The 20,642-nt window shown below is 36.8% G+C and overlaps 4 protein-coding genes across 4 annotated transcripts in view; 2 read left to right on the top strand and 2 right to left on the bottom strand.

The window, feature by feature from the left end:
- The first annotated feature begins 8,733 nt into the window (after positions 1–8,733).
- Positions 8,734–11,597, top strand: LOC104799979 (probable histone H2A.3). The gene is made up of 3 exons (XM_010522678.1): positions 8,734–8,750; positions 10,524–10,629; positions 11,162–11,597. Exons 1-3 carry the CDS (start codon positions 8,734–8,736, stop codon positions 11,366–11,368), a joined length of 330 nt encoding a protein of 109 aa, XP_010520980.1. The 3' UTR covers positions 11,369–11,597.
- A 645-nt stretch (positions 11,598–12,242) lies between these two features.
- LOC109116081 (disease resistance protein At4g27190-like) lies at positions 12,243–13,482 on the bottom strand. Its single transcript, XM_019200874.1, has 4 exons — positions 13,474–13,482; positions 12,601–13,381; positions 12,465–12,502; positions 12,243–12,377 (listed from the first exon to the last, which is right to left on the bottom strand). Exons 1-4 carry the CDS (start codon positions 13,480–13,482, stop codon positions 12,243–12,245), a joined length of 963 nt encoding a protein of 320 aa, XP_019056419.1.
- LOC109116080 (disease resistance protein At4g27190-like) lies at positions 13,345–15,063 on the top strand. Its single transcript, XM_019200872.1, has one exon. It carries the CDS (start codon positions 14,147–14,149, stop codon positions 14,804–14,806), a length of 660 nt encoding a protein of 219 aa, XP_019056417.1. The 5' UTR covers positions 13,345–14,146; the 3' UTR covers positions 14,807–15,063.
- A 1,490-nt stretch (positions 15,064–16,553) lies between these two features.
- LOC104799887 (formin-like protein 5) overlaps positions 16,554–20,642 on the bottom strand; it is a 4,827-nt gene continuing 738 nt past the window's right edge. Inside the window, exons 2-7 of the mRNA XM_010522571.2 lie at positions 20,577–20,642; positions 19,386–20,040; positions 18,688–19,303; positions 18,369–18,568; positions 17,939–18,174; positions 16,554–17,818 (exon numbers count right to left, since the gene is read on the bottom strand). Coding sequence (XP_010520873.1) covers positions 16,952–17,818; positions 17,939–18,174; positions 18,369–18,568; positions 18,688–19,303; positions 19,386–20,040; positions 20,577–20,642 — 2,640 coding nt within the window. The 3' untranslated portion in view covers positions 16,554–16,951. The remainder of the gene's footprint in view (positions 17,819–17,938; positions 18,175–18,368; positions 18,569–18,687; positions 19,304–19,385; positions 20,041–20,576) is intronic.

The raw sequence follows: 20,642 nt of genomic DNA, 5'->3' as shown, positions 1-20,642 counted from the left end.
CGTTCAGACACGCCATTCCACTGTGGCGTTCCAGGAGGAGTTAATTGTGATACAATACCACAATCAACCAGATAGTCAGAGAACTCTTGGCTCATATACTCGCTAGATGAAGTTGCATCTATTTTATTAGTTGATTTGCCAAGACGAGAAAGCGGTTGAACTTGAAGGGTGGCTCACACCATGCCCTTGTTCAACTTATGATATCGTGAGATAAAGGATCAGAACTCGAGCTGTTATTGCCTTGGTTAGATCACCTCTGACTCAATTCAACGTGGGTGGTCATGGCGTCTTGCTAGAGGCTAACCATGACTTGTAGATCGGGAATGGTTCTCGAGGCTGCTGCCACTGCGAATGGGCCTACAGGGTCACACACCATTAGGGATGGACTTATATGTGAAGTTTCGGAAAGGAAGACTTGGATTTGGTCGGAAAAATCGTTTTCGGATCAAATCAGAGTGTCGGGACGTTTTCAGCCTTCTGACTCGGACCGAGTCAGTACTTGACTCGGACCGAGTCAGTTCCGAAGCCCAGAAAGTGTTTTGGGCTTGGCTGATGTTTTGACTCGGTCGAGTCAAAGTTTTGACTCGGACCGAGTCAATACTAAATGGGCCGAGTCAAGAGTTGACAATGGGCTTGGGCTGATTCGTTCTGACTCGACCGAGTCAGAGTTCTGACTCGGACCGAGTCAATACTCGGAAAAAGTCTCTTTTCACAAGGATTAGGGTTCCTATCTTATAAGAAGGGTATTGGACGCCGTCCTCAACCTAAGACAGACGAAAAGAACCCTAAAACAGAGCAAAAACTCAGAAGAAATCGTTTCTTTCATAGTTCTAGCTCCCGGGATTAGATCCCACTTCATATACTTCACAGATCCTAGCAGATCAGTTCCAAAAGCGTTTGGAATCCTTCCCGTCGGTGTGGATACGTGTAGAGGAGCTGTACTTTCAGCTCTTGGTGATTAAAACAGGCCCTGGATCGATCACTACTTTCAGATCTTCAGGAAAGAGGTAAGTATTCGATTCCTACGGTGATATACACGATCTGTCGGGGTTTTACGGATGATTTTTGGTTGCGTGTGACGTTTGACTAGGTTTAGATTATCCTTCCGCTGCATGAAACCTAGTAAACCAAACCCTAGATCGATATGATCGCATGCTAGGAATCTGTAGCCTAAATCCCAACAAGTGCTTCACAAACCTTCTTTGGTTCAACCTGGGAGTTGAAGCAGACAAACCGAACCATATCTTGATAGTTGATCCTGGGCTTGTGTCGAGTTTGACGAGGAGCCTGAAGATCACCAATTAAATCATTAGGTGAATGATTCTTGTGTACAGGAATTGACGTCTCAGGTCCTGACAAACTGTCATCAACCTCTTCAGTGTCAGTGGAAGATCCATCAGACTCAGCCTTGAGAGGAAGGTCAGAACCAGCACGAGAGCTTTCTGGAATGTCGCGAGAAGGACTTGGCTCCAATGGGATGCTATCAACCTTCCGTTGTGTTTCTTCATCAAAGATAACATTGGCGGATTCCATCACTGTCTTAGTACGAAGATTGTACACTCTGTACGCAGCTGAGTTTAGAGCATATCCAAGAAATATTCCTTCATCACTGCGAGGATCCATCTTACCAAGATACTCTCGGTCATTGAGTATGTAGCAGGTACAGCCAAACACATGAACATATTTAAGGGGAGGAGACCGTCCCTTCCAGATTTCGTAAGGTGTTTTGGACAGACCCGAGCGCAAATAGATCCGATTGATCAGATAATACGCAGTGCTCATGGCTTCAGCCCAAAATCTTATAGCCACGTTTTTAGCATGCAGCATAGATCGTGCCATTTCCTGAAGAGTTCGGTTTTTCCGTTCCACCACTCCATTTTGCTGAGGAGTCTTTGGGGCTGAGTACTCATGAGTAATACCATAGGTGGCACAGAATGTGTGAAACAAATCATTCTCAAATTCTCTACCATGATCACTCCGTATTCGTTGCACCATTCCCTTTCCATTTTTCAGTTGAAGACATAAATGTTGGAATGCAACGCAAGCCTCAGAGTTTTCTCGAAGAAACCTGACCCAAGTAAATCTGGAGTAATCATCAACGCATACAAGAACATATCGTTTTCCACCAAAGCTCTCGGTTTGCATAGGGCCCATTAAATCCATGTGCATAAGCTCCAAGATATTGGTTGTATGAACATGGTCTGTTTTCTTGTGACAAACGCGAATCTGTTTACCCAGTTGACATGCTTTACACACAAACTTGTCATCGTGAGATAATTCTGGCAAATCCCGAACTGCACCTGACTTTGACAATTTGACCAGCGCACGCATATTAATATGTCCAAGTCTTTGATGCCATAATTCCATGTCGTCTTTCTTTGCGATGAAATTCAGATGCTGTGCAGACTCCCGTCGGGTGTGAACCCAAGTATAGCAGTTGTTGGTGTTTCTCTTCCCAGTTAAAACACACTTATTTGCAGCGTCAGTTACAAAGCAAGCGTTCTTTGTAAACTTTACTCTCATTCCAGTGTCACACAGCTGGCTTATGCTGATAAGATTGGCTTTCAATCCTTGAACAACTTTAACTTCAGTTAATTTAGGTAACCCAGCATGATCCAGCATTCCTTTACCAAGAATTTTTCCTTGTTTGCCATCTCCAAACGTGACACTTCCCCCATTCTGTGTTGCTACAAAATCTTTGAGCAGTTCTTGATTCCCTGTCATGTGCCTTGAGCAACCACTATCAAAGTACCAGGTTCCAGTATTTTCGGTTTGCTCAGTAGTATACGCAACATTACAGTTTAAATCTGATTTCCGAATCCATCTTAAGTTCCAAGGAGCATAACCAAAAGAGGATGATGAATACCTAGAAAAGCCTCTGTTCCTTCTTAGATAGTAACAGTTCCGTCTGAGATGTCCCACTCTACCACAGTGATAGCAACATCTGTCCTCTTGGCGCCTCCAGTTTGAGCGACGTTCTGGTTGTCTTGAGGGAGAGCTTTTTCGCTTTATCTCAGGTATATCTGGACTCAAGTTACCTCCAGACACAAAATTAGATTCTGACGAAGATTTACCTCGGTATCCAAGACCAGAATGATCTCCAGTGTTCCGTCCTTGGCCAAGCAGATGATCTAATTTTCCAGTCCCATTTCCAAGAAGATGTAGATTCTTCTTGGTTCCTTCCAATTGACATTTCATCAAGGACGCCTCTTCTTCTTTTTGTGTAAGTTTCTGTTGAGTGTCTGTCAGTAATAGTTGGACTTGTCTGAGCTCCTTCTCCAGTTGTTGTTTTTCACTGATTAGTTGCTTATTCATCACTACCAACTTGTTCATTTCCGTGAACAATTCCTCCTCAGTGACTTCTTCTTCATCACTGTCCTCTGCTTGATCATTTTCTTCTTCAATAATCCCAAGAAACGCTACAAAATTGGACATATTTTCCTCATCACTCTCTTCTTCAGATGAGCTATCTTCTTCAACACTGTGTCTCCTTGAGATTCTTCAGCACACTTTCTCTCTTTGCAATACTTGGACAATCTGCCTTCCAGTGTCCTATGCCTTTACATTCTAAGCATTTTCCTGAATCTCTGTCGCTTTGTTGTCCAAATTTATTCTTTCCTTTGAAAAATCTATTGAACTTCTTGATGACCAATGCCATCTCATCATGCAGCTCTTCTTCAGCCTGTTTTTTATTCTTTCCTTGTCTTCTATTTTCTGAATTAGTAACAGTAGTCTCAGGAACATGAAGAGCAATACCTTGTCCTTTCTTAGCTTGAACAGAGGATCCACCATTCATTAGTTGCAGTCTCAACTCATGTGCTGCAAACGTTCCAACAGCTTCCTTGAATGTGACAGTCTCCAGATTGTTAACGCCTTCAAATACTAGAATCTGTGAGTGATACTTGACTGGTAGACTATTCAGAAGTTTCTTTACCAGCTTATCATTACTGATCCTTCTCCCAAGTACACTTGCCTCATTTGATAAGGCACTCAACTTCCCACAGAATTCCTTAACACTTTCGTTATCTTCCATCCTCAAGCGTTCAAACTGAAGATCTATCATATCCAATCTGTTTCGTTTTACCTTGGATGTTCCTTCATGAATAAGTTCCAAGGTGTCCCAAGCATCCTTAGCAGTTTCACATCCTTGAATCTGTTCAAACTCTTCATGACACACGCTGCTGAAAATGATAGATAGTGCTTTCTGATTCATAGCAGAATCCTTCTTCTCTTGAGGTGTCCATAAGCTCTTCGGCTTCGGTTTAGCTACTCCATCAATGATATCCGTGGGTCGAGTCCATCCATCAGTAACAGCACTCCAGGTATCTTCATCCAATCCTCGGATATACGAACTGATCTTGACTTTCCAGTGCCCATAGTTGGTAGAATCCAGTAGGGCAGTTTTTCCAAAGTTCTGTAGTTCCTTGAGACCTTCCATCGTGTGAATCTGAACCGTGCACCGATATGAGAGGACAATAAATTCCTACGATCAGTGACCTGCTCTGATACCAATTGAAAAATTACAATCACACGATTTTTCAATAACCAGAAAAACCAAACTGATTCTATTTCTCTGATACGAGTCAAGTACACTTCAACCTTTCCAAGTAGCACTCAACTCACCCGGTCTTACTCCCCCTGAGTAAGACTTCCCGTACCACAAGAAATTCTACCAGTAACACACACTATGTGTGCAACGCACACCCCGTGTCTCCCTAGACAGCGTCTAGGCCTAACGAGCGGTTCGTCTGTAACTTAAGACTCCCCCTCAGGTAAACTCCCGTTCACTCAGAAATCTCTCACCAGTGTTTCCCGTACATGTGCTTTTCCGAGATTACAGACTCTTCTCTCTCAGAAAACTTAATCTCGCTACCTTTGACAATCACGTCTTCAGTCTATATATATCCCGTCCATTGATTCTCTCCATATCTTCATAATATGCATTTTTCCTTTTTCTTCATTGATGCAACTGTCTTCTTTCCTTTTGCAGCTTCTTTCCATTTGTGTTTTCCAGATTCAGCTCCAAACTTCCATTTGTTGATTTGAAGCTTCTAGATGTTGAATATGATGTTTCCTTGCTTTAACATCTGCCAAAAAGATGATTCAAGAAACAGGATTTACAAGCCGATGATCAGATTATGATGATCACCACAGAAAAGAAAGCAAAGACTTTGAATCCTTTTTCAAAAATTCGAAATAAATTTTTATAAGAAAGCGAGATAGTTACCTTTCGAAAATTCTAATATCTATTAATAGTTTAAATATCCTAAACCAATAAAAACCAATTAAACCCAACAAACCCATTAATGATTCATCAATCAAAGTCAAACAATAATTATTATTTTTTTATCTAATTCATTATAGTTATTAATTAGGTATTAATAATATTTTATAAATAATTCAATTAAATTAAAATTATCACATTATTAAAATAAAATAAATTCATAATATTCAATTTATTTCTCTTCTAAAAATAGAAGTAAATAAAATTTTAAATATCTAAATAAAGTTAAAATTTATTAAATCTCAATAACTATACAAAATTTTATTTATCCAAATAAATTGTAGTATCAAAATTTATTAAATCTTAATCATTGTTTGAATAGACATGTGATAAAATCAAATATATATTTTTTAAGTTATATATTTAGATTAAAAATTCTAATAAAGTGATATTACATACCTAATGTAGTAAATCAAACACAAACAATAGAATGTATAAGAATCAAATTCTACTATTAGATTGGGATACGAATTGAAGTATATTTAATTTACAACTATATATAGAAAAGAAGAATGTATAAGAATCAAACGTCAATATATATATATATATATACATATTAAAAAAATTATATTTTTAATAGGAACTTTTAAATTAAGCTAATACATTAAATAGAAAACGTTGCCTATTTTAAAAAAATAATCTATTTAATAAATTTTAAACAATAATCTATTTAATAAATGCAAAGAAATAATGATAAACTAAAAGTAAGATATTAATTTAATAATAGATTTTTTTTTAAAAATTATTAGGGGAACATGTGTTAAATTAACCCTTCGTATTTGTATATGTGATGCATTACTCTATATCAATGTATATATATAAAAAATCAATATATAAATTAATGTATTAATGATAGATTAACTCTTCTCACCTCAAAGTGAATTTACTCCTACTTGAGGACACGTGTCACAGCGAGAATATCTATGATTTATATTTTAGTTTATCATTATTTCTTTGCATTTATTAAATAGATTATTGTTTAAAATTTATTAAATAGCTTATTTTTTGTTTTCAAATTTTATTTACACTGCAAGCAATGTCATTTTAAAATTTTTTAAACTTAGTTCGTTTTGTACAGACTAATATGTAATTTCAATATAAAAACCAACAACAATATTGTCAAGCTTTCTCTATGGGATGATATCGGTGCAGACCTTCACCAATCGAGTCACAGGTATCTAACATATTCAGAACGCCGTTCACAAATACATAGATTGAATATCAGAAAAAGTATCATAATAAATTATTTAAAATCTATATTTATTTTTAATTCGTGCGATATATACGGGTGAATATATCTGTTATATAAACACAAAAATTATGTCAAATCTCTTTCGAAAAAATACATCATCCTATATCTTAACACTTTTAAAAAAAACTTATTTTGATTTAACAATATAAAACTTATTTATTCTCCTTTTTAAACGTTAAAAAAATTAATAATTCAGTTTTTTTTATGAAATTTTCCTTTATAAAAATACTACTCTAATCTTTAATTTTTTTTTAATAACCGGATGTCCTTCCGAGACCGGAATCAAGCGAGACGATTATAACATGCTCCTCTCTCCAATTTAAGATTCGAATTCAGGGTGGAACAAACATTTTGCATCCCCTTTCATCGATTGAGCTGTCCAAATTAAATTATAATCCTTAATTTTATATTATAACATATGAAAATATAAACATATATGTTATTTATAATCATTTTTTAAAAATTAAAAATATCATTATTTCATTATTTTTAAAAACTATTTATATATGAATTATAAATTCAAAAATAAAATACATATATCTAATTTTAAAACTAACATTATTTTAAAAAAATTATACGTATTTATAGTCCGCGCGATGCGCGGGGTTAAAACCTAGTATATAGAAAAGAAGAATGTATAAGAATCAAAGCCCAATAAACAAAATTTAAGAATGCAGAATGTCAAAGGATCAAAACTAACAAAACATAAGAAGGCAGAAGATCAAAACCTCGGTTACAATGAAATTGACAAAAACTTAGATCAAAATCCGAACAACAAATCAATAAAACCACATGAAAGGGATAAGTGAGATAAAAGTGACTTCAGAGGGAGAAATCAGAAGAAGACGAAGATGAAAGAAAGAATGAGAGAGATCTCAATCATACGCCATAACTACAACTGTAGAGTGGCTTGGCCGAGGAAGATGAGGATGAAGAAAAAGTGGCTTCAGAGGGAGAAATCAGAGGAGAGCAGATGAGGCGATCCTCCATCGATAGAGATAATAGAAGGAGATGAACACACAATGGAGGTTGTATGAGACAATCGTATTCTAGATTTTTTTTAGGGTTATAGAAACCCTTTAACCGGTGTTGTTTCAGAAATACCGTCCATTTGCTATTGGACTTCATGGGTACCCTTATAATTTTAAAAATTCCCAATTTGTCCTTGAATATAATAATTATTTTTTATTATTATTTTATTCATGAGATTTTAATTCATTTTCGAAGAAACTTAATATCCCTTTTAGTCGTTTTAATGTTTCTTCAAAAAGCGGGAGCCATGATCCTTCGTAATTATTTTTTGATGAATGTTTTCTAAAGTATTCATCTTTTATTTCTTTTATCGTAATTAATTTATTTAATTCTGTAATTGTATTATTAATTTGTTCTTTTTCTAATGTGTATCGTTTTTTATTTAAATTGGTTAGTGTTTCGAAATATAATACAGGTTCATTTAATAATTCAATAGCATCTTTATATGTTTTTTCCATTCTTATTCGTCTGAATTCATAATATCTCATTTAATTTCTCTTACTGCATTAAATATTGCACTAATCATTTTTATTTTTCCGATTTTCTTCATTAAGTTCATTTCGTTCAATTGGTCCATAAGTTCGTTTCCTAAATATACTTTCTATTGTTTCAACTAATAATTGTTCAAGATGATCAAGACATGGTAGACTTTCAAGGTTTATTAAGGATAATTTTTCAATAAAATCTTCATTAAAATTCATTTTGTAAGATTGTTAATTTGAGTTATAGTTTGTCGTAGTTTAGAGTATTCTTTTTTTTTTCATGGACTAGTGATATTATTGATGGTGGTTCTTGTATTCTTAATCTTGCGTTAAGTCGTAGTAAAGATTTTCGTCATGGTTCAATTGTTGTTAATGGTCTTTTTAGATCAAAATCCGAACAACAAATCAATCAAACCACATGAACCCCCCATGAAATCTCGCTCTGAATGTTTCAAAAAAATCCAATAAAAGGGATAAATCAGATAAACGTGGCTTCAGAGGGAGAAATCAGAAGAAGACGAAGATGAAAGAGAGAATGAGAGAGATCTCAATCATACGCCATACCTGCAACTGTAGAGTCGCTTGGACGAGGAAGACGAGGATGAAGAAAAAGTGGCCTTAGAGGGAGAAATCAGAGGAGAGCAGATGAGGCGATCCTCAATCGATAGAGATAATAGAAGGAGATGAAGACACAATGGAGGTTGTAGGAGACAATCGTGTTCTAGATTTTTTTAGGGTTATAGAAACCCTTTAACCGGTGTTGTTTGAGAAATACCCTCCATTTGCTATTGGACTTCATGGGTACCCTTATAATTTTGAAAATTTCCAATTTGTCCTTGAAAATAATAATTATATTTTATTATTATTTTATTTATGAGATTTTATTTCATTTTCGAAGAAACTTAATATCTCTTTTAGTCGTTTTAATGTTTCTTCCAAAAACGGGAGTCATGATCTTTCGTAATTATTTTTTGATGAATGTTTTTCTAAAGTATTCAACTTTTATTTCTTTTAGGGATAAACCCAAAAAAACACTGAACTTTTCAATTTTGGTAAAAAAACATGAACTTTTTTTTTTGTCAAATAAACACCAAACTTGTTTAACGATACTCGATTACAGATATTTTTTAATCAGTTTTCAAGAGTAGAGGTACTATTCAATAAATAAAAAAGTAAACGTATTAAACTGAGACCAGAGAAAAGTACATGTATTTTACGGCGATTCTCCCTTTTTTTTACAATAAAAAATAGTTCATGTATTTTTTTGGATCATTAAAAAAGTTCAGTGTTATTTTGATAATCCCAAAAAAATTCATGTATTTTTTGGATCATTTAAAAAGTTCAGTGTTTTTTTAGATTCGTTTAAAAATTTTAATGTTTATTTGATAAAAAAAATAAAGTTCAGTGTTTTTTTATCAAAATTGCAAAGTTCAATGTTTTTTTTGGGATTTTCCCTAAAAAAATAAACACGGGTATTAATTTTGAAGTAATTGAAAAATTAGGGTTTTTATTTGGCAAACTTTTTATTTGGGACTTTTTATGGAAGATTTTAAAAAATTTGGGATTTTTTTAGAAAATTTTCCAATAAATATATACATTAATTTACAATTATAATAACCATATTCTAGCTAGATTAAATTTTTATATACAAACATATTTATCGTTCATTTTGTCATGTTTATTTTTACTTTTACTCATTTTTTTACTATAATCATTGATTTAGAAAAATATTGTTTATTCGACATTGGATTAGTTTGATAGAAGTCCGTCTCTATAAAATAATTGGACATCTAATCCATTCTTGGGAATTGAGAAACACCAAAGGTGATTGAATGTTGATGAGTTTTAACATGTGTTTTTGGATGAAAATGTATATATTCTTCTTTTATTTTTTGATAAATTGATATCGGATGCAGATTTAACAAACTATCAATATATCACATTCGTTATTATAATTTTTTTTAACCTTCATTCTTATATAGTTTTGTAGAACATTTGATACTTATACATAATTTTGTATTACAAACCTCTATCGATTTGAAATTTAACGTATACAATTATCGTTGGTTATTCTTAAGAATTACAACTATCATTTACTATTTATAACAATTTTACAAAGCCCGTTAATTCTTTTACAAAGTTTCTATTCGTATATTTCTAACTACCGGAATATTTTTTGAATATCTAAAATTCAAAAACCAAAATATTTTTTGTTTAAATAAAATTGAATAACAAAAAAATAAAGAGTACGAATTCAAATTTCACATGAAAATACTCAGAATATTTGGGATACTAAGACCTCTGCTCAACTAAGTTTAAAAACATAATTTTGTTATTGAATATTAATTTTGGTCCAATGGTTCTATAATAGTTTATGTAAATTATTAATAACGTATTAGTATAACAAAAATAGGAGACTTAATTTTCGAATCTTCTAATAAATATCATATATGTCTAATAAATAACGTATTAGTATCGCTCGGTTCCTGAAGGCTGGGAAGTACGCCGAGCGTGTCGGAGCAGGAGCTCCGGTGTATCTAGCCGCCCTTCTCGAGTATCTCGAGTATCTGGCCGCCGAGGTGATTTTCGTTTTTCTCTTCTCTTTCTCTCTATCTTATTTAATCTACTGATCATCAAGTTTGTCTCTTTCTCTGATTGGTTCTCGTTATGCCCTCGTGAATCTAGGGTTTTGAACTCGACGTTAACCTATCGTTTTGTTAGATTTCAATTATGGGTTTGATTATCTGGGGGTTTGAACTGTCTCGCTTGTACAATTCTGTCTATTGCTGGTAATTTTGGATTGGGTCAGTATATATTTTTTTCTCGTCAGACCTCGAAGTCTACCTTTTGGTCTGTTAGGGCTCAATTGTTCATCTTTCTACATTTCTCTATCTTTGTTTTCGAATTGTACTATCTGGGTTTGGGATAATCGACATGAACGTTGATTCGTATGCATTTCTTTTTTTCGATTTCTGTTACTTTGGTTGTAGTCTTCTGGAGTTTCCTAATTAGGACTACGGATTTTTTATACTTTCTGTATTTTGCTTACACCTTCAGAAGAACCAACTCCGGTTTATGTGTTATTGAACGTTCGTTGCAATGTTATGATAGGTTCTCGAGCTCGCCGGAAATGCAGCAAGAGACAACAAGAAGACCCGTATTGTGCCTCGACACATTCAGCTTGCGGTGAGGAATGATGAGGAACTGAGCAAGCTTCTGGGCGATGTCACCATTGCCAATGGAGGAGTAATGCCCAACATCCACAATCTCCTCCTCCCCAAGAAGGCTGGATCCTCAACGCCTGCTGATGAAGATTAAGCCTGGAACCAAAATCATGGACAGGAAGTCCCTGTCTGTGCCACATGTTTGGCTACAAAGCCTGGTACCCACGATATTAGCTGTAGAACATTTAGCTTTTGGTTTTTCATTGATTAGTGTTGTGTTCTTCCCACTTTCATTTTCCAGTTTTTTTTCTTTCCTTGCCTTGTGTTTTTAGTATTTGTAAACTTGTCACAGTTTGTGTGAATATATGAATTATCTTTAACAAGTTAGGAAAGTAACAATTTTTTTTTCTTTCTTGTCTCTTGATATTGTCCCAGATGGTTGTTTGCCTTTCCCATGAAGTAGCTGGAACAAAACAAGGCTCAAGTGTAGTTATTGTGCTCTTGTCGTAACTAGACAAACTGTTCTACCATTTTGACATCCTCTTATTTCTGTGATTCTTTTGGCTTTGCCAGGAGATGGCAACCTGTTCCAGACATCAGGAAATGTATTTTCAGAGCTTTTTAGGATGTCACCATTGGTCTGAAAAAAACTTGCTTCTTCTGGCTGATGATCTCGCACCTGTTGAGAGAGAAAAGAAAGATCATTTCAATGGCTTATGGGTTCAGGATTATTATCCAGAAATTTCAAGAAAGGAAAACTTTACAAGGATGATACAGACAAATCAATTGTTATCACAACAAAACCAGGTTTATTTCCAAGATGAATCGTGAATGCCGAATACATCAGAAGTGCTGGATATGAAACGCGGCTGGAGGGTTGTTTTAGTGTTGGTGTTATACCAGTGTAAGCTATTCCACCAGTCTGACTCTTATTTTTTTGACTCTATGAGCATTCTTGGAATTAATGGGTAGACTCTTTACAAGCAGTCCCAAGCTACTCAATGCTTCTAACCCTCTCAGGAATTCCTTTATACGAGTGGCACAGAATCCAAAAGCTGAAGTTTCTTAAGGACTTCTAAGGAAGGCAATTCTTCTAGGTAATAGCGGTCCCTCAAGATGAGAGAATGCAGGTTATGAAGCTGACTGAGGGAGCAAGGCAATGCCTTTATATGTCCCCAGTAGATTCAAGATTCTCAGAGCTGAAAACGGTTGCAAGAAACCTACAGGAACTTCTTGGAGCTGAAAGTTACCTTGTAGCAGAAAGGTAGAGACTTTTTCACTCTCCACACTACAATCAGGAAGCTTTTCAAGCTTGTTATTCATCAAAGACACTCTTCGGATTGATGGAACAAAACTTTTCTTGCGGAATCTCAATCAAGCCCATGCCAGATGCAAGGGAGTGACCATCATCTTGGGAGGAAGACATGACCCATAAGAAAAAATCACGGACCACATCATGTATTTTAACCATGCCATCACGAGCACCTTCTTCTAACAAGCAAGCGTCCTTCAAATTCTCGACCAAGGTAATTCCTTCATTCATCGAATATTTGTGGTTAACCTGCTCATCTATGAATCCTTCTGCAATCCAATAGCTCACCAGTTCTATTACTTCAATTGAGTAATCCCCAGGGAACAAAGCGCAGAAGAAGAAACAAGGTTTCATCTTGTCATCAAGCAAGTCATAGTAGATCTTTTCTTCGATGCTCTTGACCCAAGGCACTGATCTCTTTAGATCTTTCAAGGCATGTTTCCATAGCTTGACCATCTTCTTCCCTCGCATGGTTGTCCCCACTCTCATGATAGCCAAAGGCAATCCACCACATTCATGGGAAATTGCCTTTGCCTGTGGTCTAATGCGGTCAGAACTTGCTACTTCCCCAACGTTTTGGCAAAACAATTGCCAAGCTTCTTCTTCACCTAAGCAATCCACTTTGATGTCGACATCTGTCTTCATGCTCCGACAATCCTTCAGGAACCGAAAAGTCAAAAGGACCTTTGAAACTTCGACTTCTTTCATCTGTGGAATGCCTAGAAGGTTTAGGTCAATGGGTTTCCAAACATCATCGAGAATTAGAAGAAAGTTACTGGCTTTCTGAGTCTCCGATGAATTTGTCTTGTCAGCTTCTCCTCTATTTCTACCAACTTGATTGTCATCCTCATCTTTCTACAATTGACATTTTGACCATTCTCAAGTCAAACTCTGCAGAAATAGTTGCCGAAATAACCATATCAATTCTTTCTTTTAGGAGGAACAACCTGTTTCATGTGCTTTGTCCTTGATATGCATATATGGTAAGAAACTCGCAACCATTCTCGAGAGAGTTGAAACATTTGAGAAGCTAGGCAAATATCTGGTCGAATCATTTCATGTAGACGGTTCATATGAAAGAGTTGAATACATACTAGGGTTTTCTATTCAAAATCAAACAACAACATCATAGATGTTGGTAGACATTATGGATAGTTTGAAGAGACAGAAGGTTCAAACTATCTATAATGTTTGCCAACATCTGTGATGTTGATGTTTGATCTTGAATAGAAGATCCGGTATGAATTCAACTCTTTCATATGAACCATCCGCATGAAATGATTCGACCAGATACTTGCCTAGCTTCTCAAATGTTTCAACTTTTTCGAGAATGGTTGAGTTTCTTACCATGTATGCATACCAAAGATAAAGTACATCAAACATGTTGTTCCTCCTAAAAGAAAGAATTGGTATGGTTATTTGGACAACTGTTTCTGCAGTTTGACTTGAGAAGGGTCAAAATGTCAATTGTAGAAAGATGAGGATGACAATCAAGTTGGAAGAAATAGAGGAGAAGCTGGCAAGACAAATTCATCGGAGACTCAGAAAGCCAGTAACTTTCTTCTAATTCTCGATGATGTTTGGAAACCCATTGACCTAAAACTTCTAGGCATTCCACAGATGAAAGAAGTCGAGGCTTCAAAGGTCCTTTTGGTTTTTCGGTTCTTGGAGGGTTGTCGGAGAATGAAGACAGATGTCGACATCAGAGTGGATTGCTTAGGTGAAGAAGAAGCTTGGCAATTGTTTTGCCAAAACGATAGGGAAGTAGCAAGTTCTGACCGCATTAGACCACTGGCAAATGCAATTTCCCATGAATGTGGTGGATTGCCTTTGGCTGTCATGAGAGTGGGGACAACCATGCGAGGGAAGCAGATGGTCAAGCTATGGAAACATGCCTTGAAAGAGCTAAAGAGATCAGTGCCTTGGGTCAAGAGTATCGAAGAAAAGATCTACTACGACTTGCTTGATGACAAGATGAAACCTTGTTTCCTCATATGCGCTTTGTTCCCTGAGGATTACTCAATTGAAGTAATAGAACTGGCGAGCTATTGGATTGCAGAAGGATTCATAGATGAGCAGGTTAACCACAAGTATTCGATGAATGAAGGAATTACCTTGGTCGAGAATTTGAAGGATGCTTGTTTGTTAGAAGAAGGTGTTCGTGATGGCATGGTTAAAATGCATGATGTGGTCCATGATTTTGCCGTATGGGTCATGCCTTCCTCCCAAGATGATTGTCACTTCCTCGCATCTGGCATGAGCTTGATTGAGATTCCGTAAGAAAAGTTTGTTCCATCTATCCGAAGAGTGTCTTTGATGAATAACAAGTTTGAAAGGCTTCCTGATTGTAGTGTAGAGTGTGAAAAAGTCTCTGCCTGCCTTTCTACTACAAGATAACTTTCAGCTCCAAGAAGTTCCTGTAGGTTTCTTGCAAGGGTTAATCTCTTTTGTTTAATCCAAGAAAAATGGAACATCTCTATATCTAATAAACTACAGATTCGAATTAAAGTATTTTTAATTTACAACTATGTAAAGAAAAGAAGAATGTATAAGAATCAAACCCCAATAAACAAAATCTAAGAATGCAGAATGCTAATAAATCAATAGAATGTCAGATCAAAACTAACGAAGCATGAGAAGACAGAAGATCAAAACCACGGTTACAACGAAATAGACATAAACCTAGATCAAAATCCAAACAACAAATCAATCTAACCACATGAAAAAAAAACCCAGAAATTCTTGCTCTGAATGTTTCAAACAAATCCGATAAAAGGGATGAATCAGATAAAAGTGGCTTCAGAGGAAGATGAAAGAGAGAATGAGAGAGACCTCAATCCTACGCCATACCTGCAACTGTAGCGTCGCTTGGTCGAGGAACACGAAGATGCAGAAAATGTGGCTTCAGAGGGAGAAATAAGAGGAGAGGAGGCGATAACAACTGAGCAAGACAATCATGTTCTAGAGAAACCCTAAAACCCATAAAAACCCTACAACGGATGCAGGCATTAAGTGAAAAATAAAATAAAATAGATTTTAAATGAGTTAAAATGGTAAACCCAAAAAACCTATTGGGTAAAACCCATACAAACCAATAATTGAAAGAAGCCCAAATATTAAACCCAAAACCATTTATTTATCAGAATTCGTACACATGCATAAATGCACATCCAGTTTCTAAGTAAATAAAATTTTATGCTTCTATAAATCACTTGGAAAACATTATTATTATATACCCTCTATAAGGCGTAGACACAAATCGGATATCCGTGATTTTTGAAATATTCGTATCCGATCCGCACAAATACTCGATTTTATTATCCATATTCGATCCGTAATTTCGGATATCCGCGGATATTTGCGAACATCCGTATCTGACATAAAAAAATTATAAAAATTTAATTCAAATTTAAATAAAAATTTCAAATATAAATAAATTATACAAATTATTTAATTTAAATATTATTCATAATTTAAAATTCAGAATTTAAATATGTTAAATCAATTCAAATACAAATATAATCATAATCTATCATATATATAAATATATTGAAAGTTCAAAATTTTATAAATTAAACATAATAAATATTAATATTCAAAAGATTAAATATTCTAAATCTCAATATATATAAAATATTTCTTAAATATCCCTACAAAATATGTAAGTATAAAGCATTTAATATCTCTATAGCAAATTATTTTTATATTTAATAATATTATTAATTCGTACGGATCGGATCAGATATGTTGGATAATTCGAATTTGATATCCGTATCCGATTTGTATTCGACAAATATTTCAAAATAAATATCCATATCCAATCCTAAACTCCGGATATCCGAATTTTCGGTTCGAATACGGATCGAATAACGGATCGGTTCGGTTTTTTCGGATATTATGTCCACCCCTACCCTCTATAGCAAATTTCAAGATTTATTTCTCTTATATTTTTAGTCGTATCCGTAATATTATTAGATTTTTGGATGGAAATATTGTGGAAATGTTATATGTCCAATGATGAGTTGTTTTTAGGAATTGCATTTTCTTAATCATACCATATGCAAGTAACCATACAATACAGAACCTACACCGAGAATAACATGCCTGGAGCCCAAAAAAAAAATACAACAAAAGAATGTGTTTCTAAACACTAGATTGAAGATTCAGACAAAGTGCAGCATGTCACCTGTCCTGACCCTTCAGGTATTTTGTTAGAACAACAGATGAACGACTCCTCCTCCTACTGTGACATAATCCTCAACTGGTTTCCTTGTTCCTCAACCTCAATGTCATTAAATCTCTCATTCGACCAGTGCTTCTACTTCTGGTTTTAAAAACAGAGACGAGACTGCCACCTAAAACACAGAAGATTGTATGCTTATATGCGATGAAAAGGCGGAGCCTTTCACACTGGATGATACTGCGTTAGTCGCTGTCTGAATCTGAGCTACTAGATTGGTCTGAGCGTCGCTCTGCAATAGCTGGAAATAGCCTTTGCCGAGGATCTAATGAAGGCGGCTGGCTAGTGTCAGAGGAGGAAGCTGATGCTATCAAACTCTGCTTCTGGTTCGTCTTTATTGGCCTCTTTCTTGAATCTCTTACTTCTTTACACACCTTATCTAACATTATCAAGAAATCACGCACAATTATAAACAAATGCAAGCCCTCGTCTTTACCAGCTTTCCCATGGAAGTAGTCTCCCGTATTCTTCACCAGAGTCATTATTCTCCTCTCTTCTTCTACCACCTTCTTGATGTCTGCCTCAGCATTGTGGACAAAATCCTTCAGTGCTTCGTGAAACCCACTTTCTTCGCCTGCACTGTTCATCTCCGAGTTGAGAAAGTCTCTGGATTTCGACAAGGCATGACCCATTTTGTGAACAGTCCCCGTTAAGCCATCTGCATCGATGCCTGTAGCCTTTTTTACGTTTTCAAGTTCACTGCTCAAACTCGAAACTTTCTGAAGACCAAGGCTGCGGTAATTTTCCTCCGTGTCTTCATTAGTTTCCTCGGCCATAATATCTTCAGTTTTCACACTAGAGAAGCTTTTGCTCTCCCTGGTGGTACGAGCAGCTCTAACACCTTCAGACCGGATTATCTCTTGAACCACGAAATGGAGGAGGGTTGTTTTCCCATCAGTTCCCTTTACGTCTGACAACTTCAACAGTGTGTCCAGCTTGAAAGCCTGAGCACCACCCCTGAATGTACCATCATTCATGCGATTGCCCGTCTTAAGAACTGCTTCAAGGAGCTTCAAGAAAAGCCGGCTGCTTCTAAGTTCTTTGCAAGCAACCTACAAAATGTATCAAGGAAGACGCATTCAAAGAAGAGAAGAACCCAAGAGGAAGATAGTGCTATTATTCTCAGCTAATCAGTTTTAAGAACAGGTTCTGTTAAGGTTAACAGGACCTACCTCTAAGGTGGCAAATGATTCAGTAACAAAGGTCATTTCTTCATCGAGAGTACACATAAAAAGCAGAGCCTCTAGTCGCTTGAAAGCAAAAGGGATATCAATCAATGCTTTTAGGAAACGTTCAGCTGGTCCTAAATGTGCTATTTCTCCACAGTATAGTCTTAGCTTTAGTTCTTCGTCAGCTGTTGGTGCCATCTTCAATAGAGCCTGAAGAAATTCTACCGGGAGCTCATTGCCTGATTCAACAATATATGTTAGAGCATGATGTCACAAGGGACACGAAGAAACGGCTACAAATATAAGTCCACTGGAAATATTGATTTAATTGGGTTTTCTGATCATTTTGCTGATATAGGCACAGATAGATTATTACTTGAGCTTTAACTATTTTCATTTTCCAACAAAAGAAATGCAATGAGAGGGAACCTACCTTCATGAAGTGCGTCGCGGACCTCTTCACTTGTTGTATTCAAAGCACGCAGAAGGATAGACAGATTCTGTGCTTTCTTTGGATCAAGAATCTGAACAAATTGTGGTAAGGCAGATTGCGAAGACAAATCTTTCCTTTCACCTTTGTTCTTGTCTGCAGTCGCATATCCAAATAGCGACTCTATCATCTCTTCATTGAACCTGTAATGCATCACAAATGGATTCTTATCAGCATCCGTTCACAACAGAAGAACAAAATCGCAAAATCATGCACGCAGTTGCCCAACAGAGGAAAACCCAAAGAGGAAGCTGTAACTCACTGGAAGGATCCTGATCTTATCTCATTCCAAACCATTGAATGGTCAGGGTTAGCTTGCACTTTATCCCAAAAAAAAGGTTTCAACTTTGTTTTAGGAGCATCATCCTCTGAAGGATTTACAGATCCAGAAGCCGGTCGAGGAGCTTTAAGGCCTGGAGCCAATGGTGGAGGTGGACGAGGTCCCTTGAGTCCTGAAGCAGCCGGGGGAGGTGGTGGTCGAGGACCAGGTGGAGCAGCTGGAGGAGGTGGCCGTGTAGGACCTGCAAAGGGCTTTGGTGGCGGTCGTGCCACGGGGGCTGGTGGTGGCAGCGGAGGAGCAGCAGCCGCACTAGGACGTACCTTAAGAAAAGTTGGTGGTTCTGGAAGAAGAGGCTCCAACTTTCCAGGAGGTGGATTCAAAAGAGGCTGTCCTGAAAGGTTAGAAGCTGTCCCTGCCATGCCCGGTGGGAGCTTCAGAGGTGGCATACCCTGATTGCTCATACTGTTACGTGCTGCTTCATTCGATTGTCTTTCTTTCGGCGAATCATCCGAATCAGCTAAAAATTTGTTGTGCTGCTTTTTCCATTGGTCCGAATAAATACTGAAGGATTGATTACCCCCATAGCTGGGGGAGGAGCCTGAAAACCAAAGTCAATTAGAAAAACGGTATACTTCAGGATGTTCATTTGTAAGACCAGTATGAGAAAGTGGAGATATTACCAACAGAGTAATCACTCATGCTTAGACTGAGAAGAGGCCGCTCATCATTTTTCTTGCCTCCTAAACCATGTCCAAAAACCCTAGTGCAACACAAGAAGAACAATGCAGCGAATACAAATGTCACTACCGCAGTTACAACAACCGCAATGATGACTGTTTTCTGGTGGTCATCTCCTCCTTTACCCGGCTTAACAGTCACAGAAGTTGAATTACTAGAAGAGTTTCTCTTAGCAGGAGGAGGGGGAGATATCGTATTATCTGTTGGTGGAAAAAAGGAATTCCGAGGGGAGTGTGCTCTTGAACGAGTAGGTGGAACCAGACTGCGCTTGGGGGCAGAGGCAAACAAGCCAGGAGATGGGGAAGGGGAAGGGCCAGGGCTAGATGCTAGTCTTCTCCTTGGAGCGTTGGCCAAAGACAAAAGGAACTTGAGGTACTTATGGTAATGAATCTCAAATCCACCTTCTTGTCCAAATACATTAATCACCTTTCTGTTTTTTCCGTTGCAATCAAGAAAGATCTGCCTCATATGGGAGTGCCTCATACCAACCAGTTTCTCACTGTTTTCTTTTGTTCTTGGCAAACATAAGCTGAATTCCGCAATAGCCTCCTTCACACAGTCTACATCTTGCCTGCAATTTTTCCATAACAACTCTACCTGCAACATCACATTGAATACAGACAGATTTAAAAGCTAAACATCTACAACAACAAATTCAGTTTGTTAGCTTCTTGGTGTCAGTTAACTGTCAGCTTGGCAACATATCCAAAAGAAAAACTCTATACAAAAACAAAAGCTAAGGCGGCGGAGAAAATTCTTGGTGAACACCTTATTGTGTGAAGTGTGGAAGAAACATCACATGACTTAACTAGGAATGCAAAATCCCCATACGGAAGGACGCATAACAAGCATTGTGCGATGAACTTAATGTCCTTTCTCAAACATCTAGACTGTTTGCAGGGAACATGAATCAGAAGCATAAGCACAATGTCAGTGACTAAAACCTAGCTTCTGGCAAGAAATTAGGGTATTTGTCTGGCGGCAGAAAGTATACATTACACGTCAAATAAGAAATGATCATTGATCAAACATGATCTCCTAGCTCAAGTATTCCAAACCCTAAACGATTTACAGGAAATTCAGATCAATCCTAACACGAATGCCCTGCAAGAAAACATGGAAATAACACATACCATGCGCTCCTCGACCTGTGTTATTGTCGGGACGACAAGTTGACTGAGAGAAGTCTTCTCTTTCCC

This window comes from Tarenaya hassleriana, unplaced genomic scaffold, assembly GCF_000463585.1.
Source record: "Tarenaya hassleriana unplaced genomic scaffold, ASM46358v1 Cleome62, whole genome shotgun sequence".
Lineage (NCBI taxonomy): Eukaryota > Viridiplantae > Streptophyta > Magnoliopsida > Brassicales > Cleomaceae > Tarenaya > Tarenaya hassleriana.
This window is presented reverse-complemented; position numbering and strand designations above follow the sequence as displayed.

Excerpts from the sequence above, each read along its gene's own strand:
- LOC109116080 (XM_019200872.1), top strand. The coding sequence starts at position 14,147 with ATGAAAGAAGTCGAGGCTTCAAAGGTCCTTTTGGTTTTTCGGTTCTTG.
- LOC104799979 (XM_010522678.1), top strand. Across the intron at positions 10,630-11,161 it reads TCGAGTATCTGGCCGCCGAG|GTTCTCGAGCTCGCCGGAAA; the intron begins GTGATTTTCGTT and ends ATGTTATGATAG.
- LOC109116081 (XM_019200874.1), bottom strand. Across the intron at positions 12,503-12,600 it reads TGGTCACTCCCTTGCATCTG|TGTGGAGAGTGAAAAAGTCT; the intron begins GCATGGGCTTGA and ends TCCTGATTGTAG. Across the intron at positions 12,378-12,464 it reads CTCTACCTTTCTGCTACAAG|GCATTGCCTTGCTCCCTCAG; the intron begins GTAACTTTCAGC and ends GGACATATAAAG.